Source organism: Conger conger, chromosome 13 (genome assembly GCF_963514075.1).
Source record: "Conger conger chromosome 13, fConCon1.1, whole genome shotgun sequence".
In the NCBI taxonomy this organism is placed as follows: Eukaryota; Metazoa; Chordata; class Actinopteri; order Anguilliformes; family Congridae; genus Conger; species Conger conger.
Genome location: NC_083772.1, coordinates 39,064,716 through 39,083,311, shown reverse-complemented (window position 1 = coordinate 39,083,311; position 18,596 = coordinate 39,064,716). Strand labels below are relative to the sequence as shown.

Genomic DNA, 18,596 nt, shown 5'->3' with positions numbered 1-18,596 from the left:
AAAAGGTCGACATCAAAATAGAGGACTTCCAAGGAATCTCTTGTCTAAGTGAATATTTCGAAGGAAGAGGGTAAAAACACCGTTGACAACACAATACACATTTTTACTGACATGACCCCATTATATATTGGTGAGCATCTAAATGCATTCTCATAAAATTGCATTATTATTCATTATGCTTATAAATAAGGAGCCAGCCAACTTTTGAATAATAAATAGCATGTGAAATTATGGAATGTGCGGACTTGTTGATGGGGGTTGGGTATTTGACAAAAACTTCAATCAATGGACCTCACAGAATATATTAGTATACAAGATGGTATTATTGTGGATGGTATTACTGAGAACAGCTGCAAGGAGAGGGAGTTTGGGATAGCAAGGTAGGGGAGGATGACAGGCGGGGGAGAAGTGCAAACACTTTTTTTCAGGATTTACACCTCATAAGACCCATAATATTATTTTATTTCTTTTGTTGTCTCCAAATGTCCTGTTTGGAAAACTACCTAGACATAGATTTAAAAAAAAATGCAGAATGCTCATTTTTGGTGATGTTGAAAGGGAATTTGTCCATTGTTGTGACTTGTGATCCACAGCTACAATAATCTGTAGCCTGGTCAAAAACAGAAAATCTTTTCAGTGAGAAAAAACTCATCCACTTTCACTGCGTTTCAGCTTCTGTAACTTTGAGTAATATTTGGAGTAATTCTGACTCTTGGAAAACAAACACCAAAAAACCTTTAAAAACCTTTAAAAAAAGACCAGGATTATGTCTGTAGTCAAAAAGGTTAAAGAATAGTAACCATTTAATTTTGGGTATGCCATTTTGTGTCCAACAAAGGGGCAATATTTAAGAGGATAAAACTGTTATTATAAAAAATTAAAAAAAAGCATGAAAACATATGGCACCAAATTAAGTAATTACTATGGCATTCACAAACTGATTTTTAAAAAGCAAGCCCTCAATTGGGTGGTTATACAATATGCCATGGATGGCAGAATGTTTTGCTTCTGTACCTTTGCTTGTGGGCCCAGAAAGATTGAGGGAGCCTGAGAGAGGACGTTCTCTGTGAAAATATCACCAAAATTGTGCAGGTGGATGGGAAGAGGGTAATGTGGTCCTGAGGGCAGGGATGCGGAGAGTCGGCGTGGGTCCTTTCCAAAAACAAACAGGTTCTAACCACAGCCCCACCATTTTCAGACAGGCTCAACTAAAGGCCAGCTGTATGCAGCCTGGCATATGCTTCTGCAAATTACATACTGTAGTCATGTAGTCCAAAGGGAAATATCAAGGATTTACATCTGTCTGCATCCCAAAACACTCCACATCTGGAGTCTGCAGTGTCGAACCAACCACATTTCTGAAAGGCCGCTCTCTCTCAGTGTGACAGTCGCTACAGGATAAAGCCATTGCACGGTACTATACACACTTGCTTTCTGTTGAATATAGGGAAATGAAACATATCATGCCCGTGCATCTGCAAAAGTACACACTCAGGCAGAAAGTAGAAAAGGGTGAATTGATGCAATGTTGTCTTCGGCGATGAGTCATGCTTAGATCAACTCCAGCACAATCATAGATGGGCTTATAAGCACACAGGTGCATAGTATCCTTGATTTTGCACCACACTGGTTCCTAGTGCACTAGTTGAGGTAATGGTATATACAGTAGAGTAAGGGCCAAATCCTGACTTGAGGAACTTACATTAATAAGTGCTTTTTAAGCACTCCCAGCGACTGTATGCAACATTTACTCCTATGTAAGGTATGCACATCTTCTGCCTTTGCCATATAAAATCTACCTTTTCCTGGGGGCAGAATTATGACTAAAAGTGGATAGCAATGGCTTTACTGTACATGAAACAATGAAACATTTTATTCTTATTATGGTAACGAGTGTGTTAGTCTGGAGCCAAGATTAAAGTAACTTGAAATTCTATGGGACACATCCTCTAAAACAGTGTCCCAAGCATACATCTATCATATAGCCACTTAAGTCTCACAAGCCAGGATGCACTTACGGAAAAATAATTTGACTTGCATAGAAATCCAATCTGCATATAATCATTTCCTTCAATGTGCACCACTCTAGACATCATGCCCACCCAAAACACAGCATCTAACTGTAAAAAAACATGCCACACTATTCACCTGATGTGAACATAGTAATGCTCTTCTGAATTCCCAGGTTTGTGTGCTTTGTGTCCGGATCACAAAATGAAAATGCTATCTTTGTGCTAATTTTCTACTCATAAGAAGCACAATATGACTTCCTCATTTTACTACTCTAACATAATTTTATATGGACAATGCACTATAATGAACATATAGACATTAGTGTCAATTTAATGGTGCCAAATTTCACTAATTTCTATCTAATAGCACAGGCATTTCAGGTCTAAACATTACCAGAAACAAAGGGAGAACACACAAATCTGTCCATTGAAATAATGGCCTTTTCCTTTGTATTCTACTTTGTTTGAATTTTCAATCAGGTTTAATTATTATTGTGCCAAATGCTCTCCAGTATTATGGACATTCCATTCTTATCGCCCATTATTACATCGTATACACATTGCACAGATTATATTAGCAATGTTATACATTTTTCAGGAGGATGTTATTAGTGAAGTAATGAAACTGTGCCTTGCTCAAGGGTATAACAGTGCATCTGATGAGATTTTAAACTAGCATCACTCTTGTCCACATCCTAATTCTATGCTGGCACACAGTTAAGTCTTTAAAATATATACATAGATGTGTTCATGTACATCATTTCACAAGTACATGAATGCAAACATGACAACAACATTTACCCATGTTGGCATTAACAACAATATAACTACTACTATTGTTACAGCTGCTAATATGACGGAAATATAAGAAAAATTTAAAGAAGAAACAGCAAAAAAAAAAAGGAGAAGGAGAAGAAGGAGATGAAAAGAAAGAAGAAATATAACCACAAGCAGTGTGGTCCTACCACACACAGTCAGTGGCATTGGTTGAATGACCCGCATGTGAAAATGAATCATCTGAACAAGTTAGCGATTCTGCCAAAAAGCAAAGTTGTGCATCACACTGAAGGAAATCATAGCATGGAGCTGATTGGCTCCTGCCAGCCAGGCTTATTGAACCAGCAAGCTGTCTTTCACAGTTTAGTTAGTGACAGTTCTGAGGTGTAGGACGAGATAAACAGCTTGGCAACAGGCCCATGGCTCAGAGTCTTTTAAAGCATTGAATGTAGCGGAAATGTCCAGTTATTTAGGTCCTACTTTTGATATCCACACCATTCAAAACAAACTCAAAACCAAATTATCCACTGCTGTTGAAAAATAGTTTCAGTCCCTCAAGAACCTCAAGTCCTGTTAGTTGCTGTAATGGACACCCCTATCTTGTTTATTTAGTTTAGCTGCCTGTTCAGCTATCTTTCAATTAGCAAGTTATCTTGAGCAAAGTTTGTTGGACTGGCCTGTCGTATATGATACTAGAAAGCATGAAAAAAAAAAAAAAAAAAAAAACTAATTTAAATGGCTTGTCTGAAAAAAACCCCCAAAAAAACCTGATTGAACCCCAATCACCCCCGTAATATCCCAAATGGCTTGGGGGGATTATTGGTTCTGGTAGGGCCCTAATTTAGTCATCTGTGATAAGGTGACATACTGAGAGGGCCCTAATTTAGAGATGTGTCGTGAGGTAAAAAGATAAACCGCCAGTGAAGGCAGAACTATTCTATTCCGCAGTGATAAACATTTTCAAAGGAAGAAACGCTGACGTATGCTCGCAGTAATCTGCGTGCGGCTTAATACGCTGTAAGCGCGTCTCCCGTCGCTGGAGTCGGTGTGTGTCCTATTGTTAAGCGATCCTTATCTCAAATTAGAACAGGATGCGCTGAGGGCTGATGGCTCTACCCATTACAGTCAAAGGCTTTTGGCTTATCTCCCAGGGACGCCTCCTTATTTCATTTAATGTATTTATTTATTTATTTTTATTCTTTTTCGCAACAGTGGGTATCTCGTCTCACTTCACAAAAGACGCTTCGCCTTCCCCCGGTCCGCGCGAGTAATGGAAAACCTTTTTTGATGATGCTGACACTCTAAAATGGTGCTTTTTGTCAGACATTTTAAAGCGAAAGATTTTCTACCGACTGTCAACTGATTGAGTGGCAATGTGCAACCTTGTGGTGCACTGCACTGCGTATTGCACCAGACGATAAAAGGAACCCTGTAAACAGAACAGCATACAGTGCACGCCAACTTAGAATGACAAAACCAGGGAAAACTTGGTGAACAATGACTTAGCCACTCTACTTTTATACTCTCATCATTTATACATTTACCCTGTTTATGCCATTGGCTGTATTTGTGTATGCAACTACAAAAGCTTGGTTGCTAAATTAGCAGTAAAGAAAGGAAAGCACCATGTCCCATGCAAGAAATGGCTGTCACAAAGAATGTTCTTGAACTGCTTACATGATCAATTGAATACAAATTATATCAATAGATTCATACAGAACAAAATTGCATGCGACTCTATTATGCAGTAGGTCAACAGGAAGGCTTTGTTGCCTGTCATCACAACACTTATGGGATCATGTCATTCAAGACTGAAGATAGTTAAGCCAAGGCTGTTGATATGTCAATGCCCTAAACAAGGTTTTCCTTTATGCCTTGCACAACACACAGAAATCACACACTCTCAGAAAAAAAGGGATGCAAAAGTACCACAAACACCTGTCACTGGTGCTACAGTACAGTAGTTATATAAAATTGCACCCCTAGCCAACAATAAATAATTAATTGGTGCCTCTTTGCTTGTAAAGTGTACTTATTAATAACCAAGTAGAACATTGTTGTACTTTAAGAGTACATTTGGGAAATGAACCTTTATTTCTCAAAGTGCAGATCAATTCTCCTCAGGAAATGTGTTCATGCATGTATACTGTTCATATAATCTCTATGCAAAGATAAATAAATTCCCAAAAGTTTGGCCTTGTTTTTTTACAGCCAGTTCAAGACGAGCAATTTAGCAGAGCCATTCGTTTAAATTCTAGAATTGACTTGCTTGACAAACATTATTTTCTGATCACATGAAGCATGCCATTGGTTTGAGTGGCTAAGGAAATATGTTGGTTTTTAGGTCGTTGGAAGAAACCACGAAATGGCTGTTGACATTGGCGTTTTTCACTCCCAGTCAGCTTGTGACAGAACGCTAGCTCCCCATGCGTCCTGCTCACAGAGCTGTCTGCTGAAAAGCTCCATGCTGCCCCATTCTCTCCGACATGAATGGCCCGCAGTGACCCACACAGGGTTTCATAAGAAAGAGCAGCACAACTGTGCCAGTGTGTGTAAATGTCCGCTGCTATATTTCACCCAGGATCATTTGGCACCCTGGGCAAGGTCTGAACAACAATATTATTTCATTTGATGCGTTTGTTATGAAGGGCTATTTGTCTGCAAACCATCATCTCTATAATGTGAGATGCATGACAAATAGCTAGCTTGGTTTATAAACAGTACTACAGTAATACAAACACAAAATCAACTGTGCAAACCCCACACTGGTATTTAACATTCTTTGGGATGTTTTCCTGTTTAAATACCCTTTTGAATACCTTTGTATTGATAAGTCACCAAAACAATCCAATGAGCAAAATGTAATTTCATCACGCAAGATTTACTAAGAATTATCGTGGCCTTATCCATTGCATTTTTGAGAAGATCACATTATTGTCTATACCAGTGGTTGTTGCAGAATTTTTAGTAAAGCAAAAATTGAACCCCTGTTAGTGTCATGTTTTTCCTGTTGACCTAGGTCGTTTTGAGGTGATAAACACTGGCCACAACATACACCCAGATATAGGCAGCCCATTAAACAAGTTTAAACAACCTATCACTATGGTCATGTAATTTAAATTGAACTGCCTTCTCTTAAAGGTACAATAGGTAAGATCTTTGGGTTAAAACATTGTTACAAGACCATTGTAAATCCCTTCCTATCATTGAAAAATATTCTCTGACATGTTGACTCACCCTCTGCCTGTGTTTATAGTTCTCAAATTCTGGTTTCAAAATATACAGTTGACAGTCCAAAACATTGCATAACTGTACAATAATTCAAGCTCATTGGTTGAAAATTGGTTCTAACTGCCACAGCCAATGGTGTTTCAACGTCAGCGTGTTTACAGAGAAGGGGGAGGAATAAACAGTGTTGAGGTTTGTAGGTGTATGTTGCTGCTATTCCTCTCTTGACAGTTAGAAGTCCGAAATTACCCATTGTACCTTTAAATAATCAACACAAAACAGAATACAATGACACATAATCATGTACTGATTACATTTACTAACAGTCTGATTATGTAATCTCACTATCCATCACATATGCATATTCAATAGCTAAACAAAATAATGTAACATTGTAATCAGATGTTATATTGTAAAAGACTTTTGACTGACTGCTAGCTAGCTAATCACCTGAGTGAATGAGCCCAGATCTAGCTCTCAGTTCAGAAGGAATGCGGATCACTGTGCTCAACCAGAGGAAGACTGAAGGATACATGTGTCCAAACATCTAACTTGAAAAAACAACGTCTCTTGTTTTAAAAAGAATTTTCCTGCACATACAGTATATTTCAAATATGCATACCTTGTGTAAATAAGAGAGCTTCAGGGTTACTATAAGGTGTATTTATACACTTTATATGAGGTAGGCTACTGACACCTATAAGTCTTTATGCTAAGCTAACATGGTATGCTAACATGGAAACCGAGCCATTGAATGCACAAAAATGAAAATCAAATCGTCTAAGTCCGGGTAAGTCGGAAAAAAGGTACATTTCCTTTTAATATCCTTTAAATGGTTTTAGGTATTGTGTGTTCAGAGATGCTCTTCTGCATACCACTGTTGTAATGTGTGGTTATTGTGTTACTGTCACCTTCCTGTCAACTGGGACCAGTCTGGCCTTTCTCCTCTGACCTCTCTCATTAACAATGCATTTTTGCCCACAGAACAGCTGCTTACTGGGTGTTTTTAGTTTTTTGCACCATTTTCTTCTAACTCTAGGGACAATTGTGTATGAAAATGCCAGGAGATCAGCAGTTTCAAGCCACCCCGCCTGGCACCAACATTGGCTGATTAAATATTAGCATTAACAAGGTGGTGTACATGTCTACCTAATAAAGTGCTCACTGAGTGAAGAGCACTGATCTGCTGATACATAGGCATGTTTGCTCTTTCCTTTAATACATCTCTTAAGCATTCATATTCCTAATCATTGCCTACCTTTGAACATGGCCTTGTTGCTAAGTGACTGTGGTAGCCCTTCAATGTGAAAGGGAAAAACCTTCACAGAAGCACAGCTTTTCACTATCTTATTTTCATCTCATTCACTTGGCAAAATATCCCTATGGTCACTGCAAAATACAAGCCTACAAAACTGTTCTTAGTCTCATAGCACCAGACTAAAGATCCTCTAGAGAAATAAAAATATGCAAATTAATATCAAGTTGGACTTTGGAGAGGTATACTCAGGTGGAGGCTATATAATTAATTTGGCAAGCATTAATTATGTGGCTTATGTGGTATTTTACTATTACATCCATTTATACAACAAGTAATTCCTGGGGCAATTTAACTTGAGTAGTTTTTGCCCAAGAGTCCAGTAGTACCTCACTGGGATTTGGACGAGGACCGGAAACCATTTTGTTACATATTCAACTAACCCAACCGCAGTGTTGCCTTCCTAAATGCTCTACTATTCTGGAATGAAATGCTCTCAAATATAAGTACATGTTCATAAATAATAAAGAGTTTGATTCACATACACATAAATGTCAGATAGTTAAATGCTGTTAGCAAATATTTGTATTTTGTGGTGTTACTAATGAATGGCAATTGATTGAATACATGTTTTTGAGGGGGAGGTATCTGTGTTTATCACTAATATTGATTCACTTAATATTTTATCCTTGACAATGAAAAAGGTTTTTATGGTTCTGTGCAGTAAATATTGCAAGATTTAATGTTTCAATTAAGCTGAACAGACTAGGCATGAATGATTAACAAAAAAACATTTGGAACAGTGTAAGCTAATCACAACTGACAGAAACATCATGCAGTAAATTTTAATTTGAGAGTAACAACCAGTCATGGGTATTGAAATAAAAAGTCAAAATGGTTTTCTACCATGTCTAAATCTTTAAGTAATGATAAATAGATAATAATTCAATTGACAATAATAAAGAAATGTTCACTGATTATTAACCAGAAGCGGGTGGTTTAGTAGTCTAGTGGTAACTTGCCAGTCAGAGCTCATCGAACACAATTTTCCATTATTATCATCAATAAATATCTCCAACTAATACTTTTATTCATATGTTGACCCAAAATTTTAATCAATAGGGCTTTATACCTCATTACAAACGTCATACTTTTATGGACAGAAACGTGAAGGGATATCAACAGCCGATGAAAAACACTCAAGCTCCAGAGAGATCCCAGACCATTCCTCATGAAGCGGTGGGATTGTGGGATTGCGTGCCGTTTGGGGCACAGAATCCACTTCCGTTGGGAACGCCGAGCACTGGAAAAACAATCATGAGCTCACTGTAAATCAGCAGCGTGAAGTCACAGTGGAAATGAATTTTCAAATCTCCCTCTGCCAAGGCGCACTACTCCACTGGCACAAGCTCCAACATCTCCTTTTCGGCGCGTCGTCTGGCTCATGCTCGAAATAATGAACAGAGTAGAGTACAGTTCGCAGTTTCACAGTTTTAACATGTTTTTTCTGTTCATCTGTTCATAAACTGGAGACAGGCTGAAGAAATTGATAGAACATCTTTTGTTGCGTAAGGTGAAAGCTAATTACCATCCTTCTGGCTTGAATTACACAAAGCTCTCATTGACTGACTGAGGAGAGTCAGGAGACTCGTTGGAGACATGCTTCAAGCAATGATCAGCAGTCCGCTTTAATAAACAAATGCAACAAAAAAGGCACATTTCGTGAAATATTATTTTGCTTGTAGTTTTTTTTCTCCCCTAACTGGTGCAATGCCATGTCTTGGTTAGGTCACCCTTAAAAAGTGTGCTTAATCCTAATAGATTTGCCTAATAACATAGGATAAATAAATATAACAAATCACTGGCAGTGGGCCAGGGGTTGATAGGGCTGCAACCCACACAGACCCTCAACTGTTGACACGTTTAGTATAAGTACAACTTCTTGAGGTAATTTGATAATTAATGCGAGTATCAACCTTGGAAAACCATCAAGCACTCTTCTATACATAGTATATTTGAAACCTAAATCACTGTCATGGTGAATTACAACTAAGTAAAATACTCAGATATGATTGTTGAACGGACATTGAAATATTTTGTGTTTAGGGTGAGCGGTTTAATTCAACATGAATTACAACACGGAGATTCACGAAGAGTGTAAAATCTGCCATGTCGTCATCAAGAACTGGCAAATTGGAAAGGTCAATCCGGACTGTGTGTGTGTGCAGTCAGTCACAGATGCCTTCTGAACATAACAGTGGCAGTTAGAGGAGAAAATTCCAGCATATTAATGATCAAGAAGTCTTCAGAACTTCAGAAACTGGTTATTTTTTCACTCTCATTGCCACAGGAAGAGACTCAGTGAGAGCAGAAATTAGAGAAGGGAAAATGGCGCTTTAGAATATACTTTTGAACTACTTTTTTCTATTTGTGTTTTGTTGCGTTTTGTACATTTTAGCACCTTTTCTCAGTGTTTGGAATATGCCTTGACACATTCCTTAGCCTATATAAAAAATAACCTATATAAACTGTTTTTTTATTTTTTATTTTTTATCGATTCAGTTGTCTCCTATATTTCAAGAATAGAAAATAGTTCTGCAAATTGGTTTCATAATCTTTATGGAATTAGGTCACTGTGGGTGCAGGAATCAAAGCTCTAATGCCGGCCAAGCTTATAGGAAGTTCTGGGAAGTAGAAAAAACGGTGGCCTTTCCAGTGTTAATGGGCTGGTTTTGTTATATAGCTGCCTGCTGTTATTGTTCTGTTCTGGTTAGATTCATGGGCTGCCATTCCAGTTGTTATGGCTATATTAACGGGTTGGCATACCAATCGGTCTGGTTATATCGGGCTGCTATGCCAACTGTTCCAGTCATATTATTGCCAATTTTTTCGGGAGGCGCTTGTGCTAGATACTTGTTTTCAACGTGAGTTTCCAAATGCTCTAAGCACTGCACAAGGGAGGGAGGAGGGGCCCTTTTGTGTGTTTTGCACTCCAGTCCAACTTGACCATGGTCTGCTAGTGTGAATGAATGAATGAATGAACAAGTTAGTACAAATGTTGACAGAAAAAACAGGCAGCCACCCCAAACCTGCACCACATACAAATTCTTTCAGTACACAGTTATTTAAAAAAGCATATGAATCCACCCATTTTGAGTAGCATTGTGAAAGTTGCATTGCAAAGTATACAGAAAATGCGGAGGCTATAAAAACATGAAAAGATAATCTATAACCACACACCAAATCCAAATTTGGAATGAATAATGACTTATTTATGAATTAATGATCATGATATCAGTTGATCGTTTCATTGAAATGAATAAAGAAACTATGGAAGCCATTTTTGTCAGAGAAACTCAACTTTCACACTGAAATGATAAGAAATAGTCACCTCTTTTCAGATGTAATGGGATTAGTGCTTTAGAAATCACTTGTGGAATTACTCAAAATACTCTTATCTCTTTTTAAAGTTTCTTGAGTCTTTTAAACAACATGCCTTTCTCTGATATAGGTCTTCACACGTTATGCACAACCTCTTTTTCAGAACAGGCCCTTAGAAAAAAGAACTTTGCAAAATAAATATTGCCGTTTGCTACACTGACACTATGCTTACTCTATAAAAATATTAAACTAAACCACAGAGTCTGAAAACTTCTCTGGAACTTCTCATCTCTGCCTAATGCCTTAAAAAGCAAAAACCTGTTCTCCCAGAACTAGAACATCACCATTTAACCATTGTATGCTACAACAAGGATGACCAAGTTCTCTTGACAGAATTACAATGTTATACACATCGAATATTACTGGGTTTATTCTCGTTTCAGTTTCTTTTGTTTGCTTTCAAGTATAGCATGGTTTACAAACTCCGCAAACTAATTCCTGCCTTAAGCCTCAATGGAAAAACAAAACACTTATGTCTTAGCAAGATCTAATTTTAAACAAGTTTTAAATTTCAAAGCAAGTTGAAAGCAAGCTTTTTCTACAATAACACCAAGCTACATAGACAACTTTATTAGCCAAGAACATTTCAGTCCAGCATTAGATAAAGCTTCAAATAAAGAAAAAATATTTAAATCTTTGAACCTTCCAGAATTTGAAGCTCTTTGGAGCTCCATGTAAAACATGCCATCTTTAATCCAACGGTTCCCACTGAAGTACAACAAAGTTATAATTGTGGTTTCAGTCGGGTCAGATCACAGAAAAGATGCCAGGTCGGAGAGCAGAACTTTGACAGAGCTTAATAAAAAAATAAAAATTGGCTTTGTTCCAGCGGTTTTATTTTCGCTCACACCTCTCCTTTCTGAAACGCTGTGTCCATCACAGCTTGATATTTTTTTGGGTTCACTTAATTTTACTGAGGTGTTTTATTTCCAGGTTTGGCCTCGAAATGGGTATTCTATGATTCATGATGTGGAGATCAAAGATTTTGGAGGTCGACAGGTGTGCCAAATAAATGTTTAATCAGACGAATCATGTAAAAATGTGAATATCTGAGCATATGGCTGGAAGCTTTGTAATTGTAATTTTTATGTTTCTGCCATTCTGTTATCCCCGTATCGTTTCCATTGCCATCATCTCTATGACAGTTTTATTTTCCTGGAGTAGGGGCCATTTTAATGTTAGACTCTCTGTCTTGGAACTTACTACTATTTCTAATTAAAGAAATATAGAGCTATCTAAAATGTATAATTTTGCTTTATCTATCTGAAAAATTGCTTCTGAAGCAACCCCATTATGAATGATTGAATATACTATATAATGAGACTAATATACTGATCTGTACCTGCACAACCTTGGAAATGAGAGAAAAGTGTGGTAAAGGTCACATATAGCTGTTATATTTCAAGTATATTGACATGTTGTAAAGCGTTGTAAAATGATTGTGTTGTTTTTCTAAAAAATATTTGTGTGCTCCTTATATGGTAATGTAAATAACAACTCCATATTGTGGTCATGGTCTCTGCAAAATGGCTGATGGTGCCTAATGAGCACATATCGGGATGTTAAACACATAATTTCCCCTTACAGAAGTCCACCTGGTTGTCTCCATTCAGAAATAATTGTGGCTTTTGCATGTCTCAGTGGCGGTAAACGTTACCGTTTAACCTCCATTCTCCTTATCACTGTCAATTTCTCAGAAATCTCCTTGTCCGTTATATGTACGGAAAATATTTTCATGACATTATACAGCAAATGTTTGAAGTAACCAATTAAAAAAAGATTTTCAGAAAATGACATCAGTAAATATAAGCATAATGGCACTCAAACATGTTGTTATCGCTATACAACTGCTCTAAATAATTTCCTGAAGTGCAAAAGAAGTGCATGTATAGTCCCTCTTTAAATATCATAATTTTTGCATTCAAAATAACCTTTTTCACTTATGGTTTTATGCTATTCCTTTGAATTTAGTGGCGTCCTGTTTATATGAACATTCTTCATTATAGTCTCTAAAATAGTTACACTATAAAACTGGCAAGTAAATCCAAACTATTTAGCTGAAAATAACCACAGTGCTGTAATACAGTCATACCCACTGTGCCGGAGTGCGGGTGTCCCCGTGCGTGTCACGACCTTAAGAAGGTCACCGGGGCGCAGAAGTGAAGAGGGGTCTTGGTGAGAGTCATAAATGATCAAGCGTTCAGCACACAGGGGCCCTTTATTGTACAGATGTTTCTTTCAGCATTGTATCTCCGCCGGCGACGGGCTCAACAACCAGCCATTCACGCAGACGTAGACGCCATCTTCACAACGCTTCTGCACTGAATTCAGATGCACGGACGTATTCATCCCCGTGTAACTTATACGCAAGTTAATACATAGATTCCACAATTCACCGTGGTTCTGTCATTAAGTCTGTCAGCGCATACACTTGTCGCTGATGTTAATGGTGTTTTATACGGGTGAAAGCGTAGTCTCTGGGGCTGTTTTGACTTGTGTCAGGACATCATTGTAAATAAGCTTCTAATTTAATCGATCTGCTTGGTAAAATGAAGGTTATATATAAATAAAATGTAAATAAGAAATTACATTTAGCCACACATTTCTCATCCCTCGCCTGGAGATGCTACAACAGTCCTGAATCAAAATGAATAATATACTGTGCTATTTTAATTGTTTTAATAATGATTCCATAGATTACCCATAATGTCATATTTCCTCCATTATTAAGGTCACAAATATTAACACCCGTTTTAAGTACTTTGTACATCCATATTTTGCAAGGAAAATAGTTATTTGATATAATTGTATCAGATTGGAAAACACACTGCAAATCTTTCAAGATCCTTCATACTGTTTGTGACAGTGGATTGCCCTCTTCCATTCAAACAAGCCATTGACATTTTATAGCCAGTTAACCATTGCATTGTATTTTGATGTTTGCATGTGATCAGTGTCTTCTGGGAATAATCATTTTTTGCTATGGTTGAGCTTCCTGGCAGCAGGAACGCAACCTGTCCAAAATGTGTATTCACTTTTTTCACTTATTTAACTTTTTTTATTATTATTATTTTACACTTATTATGGTTCTCACTTTTACAGAGTTCAATATTCCATTCGCCTGAACAAGAGCCTCAGGCCAGTAGTTGCAAACCAATCCCATAACTTCAAAGATGCCCCACCATATTTCACAACAGATGTGATTTTGCTTTCAGCATCAAAATCCTTCCTCCAACACCAAACCCACTGTTGATCCATCGCCATGAAAGCTTGATGTTGGCCTGTTCTATCCATAACACCTGATTTCAATGCCTTTTAGCAGAATCCAGATACTTTATTATTTATTTTATTTTATTTAGTTTTTTATTGCCCCCAATAGAGGAATTTATCCTACCAACCCTTAAAAAGAGCCTGTTGCCACGGAGGTAGTGTCTGATGGTAGATTTGGAGCCTTGAGCAATATTAGCTCTGGAGTTGACTGGCAGTCGCCCTGGGTGTGTCGAAGTGTCCCTGAGCAAGACACCTAACCCCTAATTACTCCTGACGAGAGCCTTGCATGGTAGCCTTTCACTGTTGGTGTGTGTGTGTGTGTGTGTGTGTGTGTGAGTGTGTGTCTGTGTGTGTGTGTGTGTGTGTGTGTGTGTGTGTGTGTGTGTGAATGGGTGAATAAGAGGCATTAATTGTAAAGCGCTTTGGATAAAAGCACTATATACGTAAATGCAGTCCATTTACCATTTTCTTCCCCAAGGTTCAACACAGTTTTGTCCTGCAGATATCCAGCTGTGGCCCAAGCATTTTTCTCTGCCTCCCACACCAGCTGCCTCGCCGTGTGGGGACAAATCACACTCCTGTCCCCTGCTAGGCTAGCTTACCAGTTAAAAAATAATGCATAAAAACAAATAAATCTATTTTCTAGATGCTTAAAGAACCAAAATATTTTGCATTGCATTAAAATGCTCTTTATATGTCATTTTAGGATTAAGTTTGAGTCCCATTTCAGGGCACTCAAACTTGAGCAGAGGATCAAAAACTTGAAAATTAACCAACAAGAGAATGATTTTGGAGATTCGTTTTCTGAACTCATTTCCAGTGAAGCACAAACAAAGTGGCTTTCCCAGTGGAGTACCCTGTAGAGCATTATTCACTTGCTCATTGTGAGTAGCAGCGTTGGCGGCTCGAATCCTGCCACGTGACTTTGTCATGTCCCTCACTTTCCTTTCCCTTCTTCCTGTCGCTCCACACTGTGCTGTGGAGCCCTACAAAAATACCTTATAAAAGGAAAAAACAAAGCACCACAGGTAAAATACAAGCAGGCATCTTTTCAGCCGTGGTTTACCAAAAGGTCACCACACTGGTAACTAGGGTTACAGGGTTATGACCAGGAGACCCACTTGAATGGTTTCAGTGTCAAAAGAGTAGCCAATGATAACAGAATAACTGTTATAATATTCCACTTAATACAAGTTTTTATGTCCTTTCCCGGGAAATTAATACATACTGAAAATTAATTCTATATCTCATGCCTCATTCTGTAACTCAACCCCAGTTACTCTCTGCTAGATCAATGTCCTCTTAACTTTCACCCACAATCAATTGCTTTCTGCATAAAACTATTTGGAGCAGCAATCACAAATATTAAATGAACACATATGCAAAAGTAGGATAGAAAATGTTGTTTGAATCCAAGCAAATCTTAACAGCCAAAAACAGTAAAACTTGCACACATAGCTAGAATGACAGGATAGATACAGTATATTCATAGAGGATGGGTTTGAAAAATTACTGGAGCATTCTGTTCTCATTTCATGGTCATGAATATGCAAGCCATTTAGAAGAAATACTGTCTACAAACTGAAAACAAAACTGTCAACGTCTCTTCCTCAGTCTCTCTTAAGGAAATATATTTATTTAAAAACAGCCGAGATTAGAATCAGATGCTGTGCCCTGTCTTCACTCAGAAGGGGCAAAGTTTGTTCAGTTGTAGCAAATGCAATGTAATCGCAAGTGGAACCTGATTTTTATTTCATACATCTACAGATCCGCTCACTTGTGATGAAGTTACAGTATTATAATTGGTTACTCAATATTCAACTGTTTATTTTTTTTTTAATGCTGGAAAGGTGGCTTAATTTACATAAAAATTCACTGCGGGATGCAGCTGCAGATTATTTGTGATTTAAATGGTATGTTCTCCATGGTAATCGAATTCTCGTTGAGTGGTTGCAAAACAGAATGTGAAAGAACGAGGTAGACTAGTGTGGGTGTAGTGGTACCTTGGGTTACCCAGCGATAATGAATTTGTTGAAATAACCACACACACACACACACACACAAACACACATATATACATAGTGTCTTTCCAAGATAAAGAGGACATTCAGTTAGCACTGCATGCAAATACAGTGCTAAACACAATCTGTTAACAGTCTAATGCCTCTGGCAAGACTGTTTCTTAATCTATCGACACAGCTGTTGGGAAATGAATAAAGCTGTATTTGTGTGACCCAGGCATTTATAAATCTACAATATGATGAATCAAGAAGCACTTTGTCCCTCGTCCACTGCAAACATTTAAGAGCCAATTTCCTTTCCCTCTGCATAACATGAATGAAAAACCAAAAATGTGATCACAATGAAATATCCCATTTACTAAATCTGCATCTCCATTCTTTACTAGTTTTTCCTAAATGAATCAGCAAATGAATCAGTTTCCTCTGGATTGTTGAGCATGCCTACATGGCTTCCCCAAATATTTTTTTTCCCCCTTGATATTAGGGAAGCCTAATCAAAGAGCTAGCTTTTTTTCCCTTCAGTCTCCTCATCTGCCTTTTGCACTCACCTGACAATCCCCAGGCAATTATCCTAATATCCCCAACCAGCTAAGCACCAGCTCTGGCATGTTCCCCCCCCCCCCTCCACTTCTGCCCCAACAGCATCCTGCCCGCTTATTAAAGCGTGCCCGGCATCGGCGAATACAAAAACTTTCAAGGCAAATTCAGTGTCTCTGTGCCCTTAATGCGTTAACGTCGCCTAGTGTCTTTTGAGGAGAGACGCTGGCTCAGAGCGAGCAGCTTCCCGCTCTTGTGGGAAGTTTTGTGGAACAATCCCCGGGAGGGGATCCCCACTGCCTCTACTGCTCTGTCAGTGAAACCCCACGATCAATAAAATAAAAATACAGACCAAAAATGATATCGTTTTTTATCTGTTTATATGTGGGACTGGCTGAGAGTACTTACTAAAGCACAGCACACATCAAAGCCGAGAGTGAGAATTCTCTCTTAGATCACTTGGAGAGCGCACACAGTTTACTGAAGCATCAATACCCCGCCTGACGTGTAACTCCTGGCATTTTAGGATATCAGTCTAAAAGGGAGTCTGAAAAGCATCAGAGAGAGAAAGAGAGGGAAGGAGGGAAAGAGACAGTTACATTACCTGGAAATATGAGCAGAGCAAACACCCACGACAAGATGAGGAAACAGACAGGATTATACATTCTTCAAGATGTTCAGTTGATGATTTTCTTTTTTTGTTGGATTTTTTCCCCCTCTCTTCTTTTTTCCCAACAGGGATGTAAAGCTCTCCTATTTCTTTCCTTCCTCTCTTTTTTGATGAATGTTGTCTTGTTTTTCCTTCTCTGGTGCTTCTCTGTGTGAAGGTGAGTTAAATCCACCGCAGGTTGAGGCAGGAGAGAGACTGAGTTCTCATTGATTATTCTACACTTACACTGACACAGGAATACGCAGCAATCTGGAGGCGAAAGACGGGCCCGCCCCTTCAGCCGTGCCATTGGCTCGCAGCCACGTCCGTCACACTGGGAACAGGCACTCCGCTGTTCGGTCTAGCTGTGCCACTTTGGGTGAGCGCTGTGATGAGACTACGCTGGCTGCAGGAAAACAACTGTAATGAAAGTAAATGGCTTGCCAATTTCTATACTGCCAAGCTACATAAAGGACCTTTTGAGTAATTCAAATGTTTCCTTTACAAGTGCAGTCTCGATTTGACAGACAATAAGTGGGACATTTACCTCTAAATAGGATGTAGATTTGTGGATTCTCAAGGATATAATTCATACTTGTGTATTAAGCAGCATGGCTCAGTATTCAACGATAACTCAATTTCAGTATTAACAAGTCATGAATCACAAGCTTTTTCATGACTAGGGGACAAGAAAAATATATCCTAATAAGTAAAAGTAAGATATTAACCCAACCCGAAGATATTTAGTCTCACCGGTGAGGGCTCTTTTTGAATGAATTCCATTTTTCACAGAGCAATTTCCTGCCACTATGGTAACAGGATATACCATTTGAAAGTTTTAAAACTCACGGTTTTATCTGTATAACCTATTTTAAGATGTCATTGCTTTAGTGACATCAGTTCCTTATTTTGTAACATGTGGGTGGTAAAACCTGGGGGAACCTCACTTTCTCTGCATTTTGGAAATCCATGTACTACAAGAAATAAGGTAATGCCGGATCATCATCATTCTAAAAATGTTGATAGAATGTCAATTGTTTAGTTACTATTTCTCTGGAGGAATTATCATGTTGTCCATTTCATTAAAAGTTCTTGTACATAGGAATGCTATTATCTAGATTTAGTATATGCTCTTTGGAACAAAATGAGCCCACATACAAGTGTCTCTCACCAGTATCGGTGCTGTAGTTGCAGAGAAAATGAGTTACCTCTATCCGGTGTAAGAAAATTCAGTATAACTTCAGAAAGAACCGACTATGGGCATGTTATTGAAGTGACAACTAAAAAGCATTTAAGTTAATGTCATTATGTTTGCTTTCGAAAAATAAATAGCATGTAAAATTGTGGAATGTGTTTGATTTGTTGATGGGGGTAAGGCGTTTCAGAAAAACTTCAATCAATGGACC

General features: G+C 38.2%; 1 protein-coding gene across 1 annotated transcript in view; it reads right to left on the bottom strand.

Annotated features, from left to right (window-relative positions):
- Positions 1–17,217, bottom strand: part of LOC133107953 (opioid-binding protein/cell adhesion molecule homolog) — a 323,813-nt gene extending 306,596 nt beyond the window's left edge. The window contains exon 1 of the mRNA XM_061217296.1: positions 17,146–17,217. Coding sequence (XP_061073280.1) covers positions 17,146–17,206 — 61 coding nt within the window. The 5' untranslated portion in view covers positions 17,207–17,217. The remainder of the gene's footprint in view (positions 1–17,145) is intronic.
- Between the last annotated feature and the right edge of the window lie 1,379 nt (positions 17,218–18,596).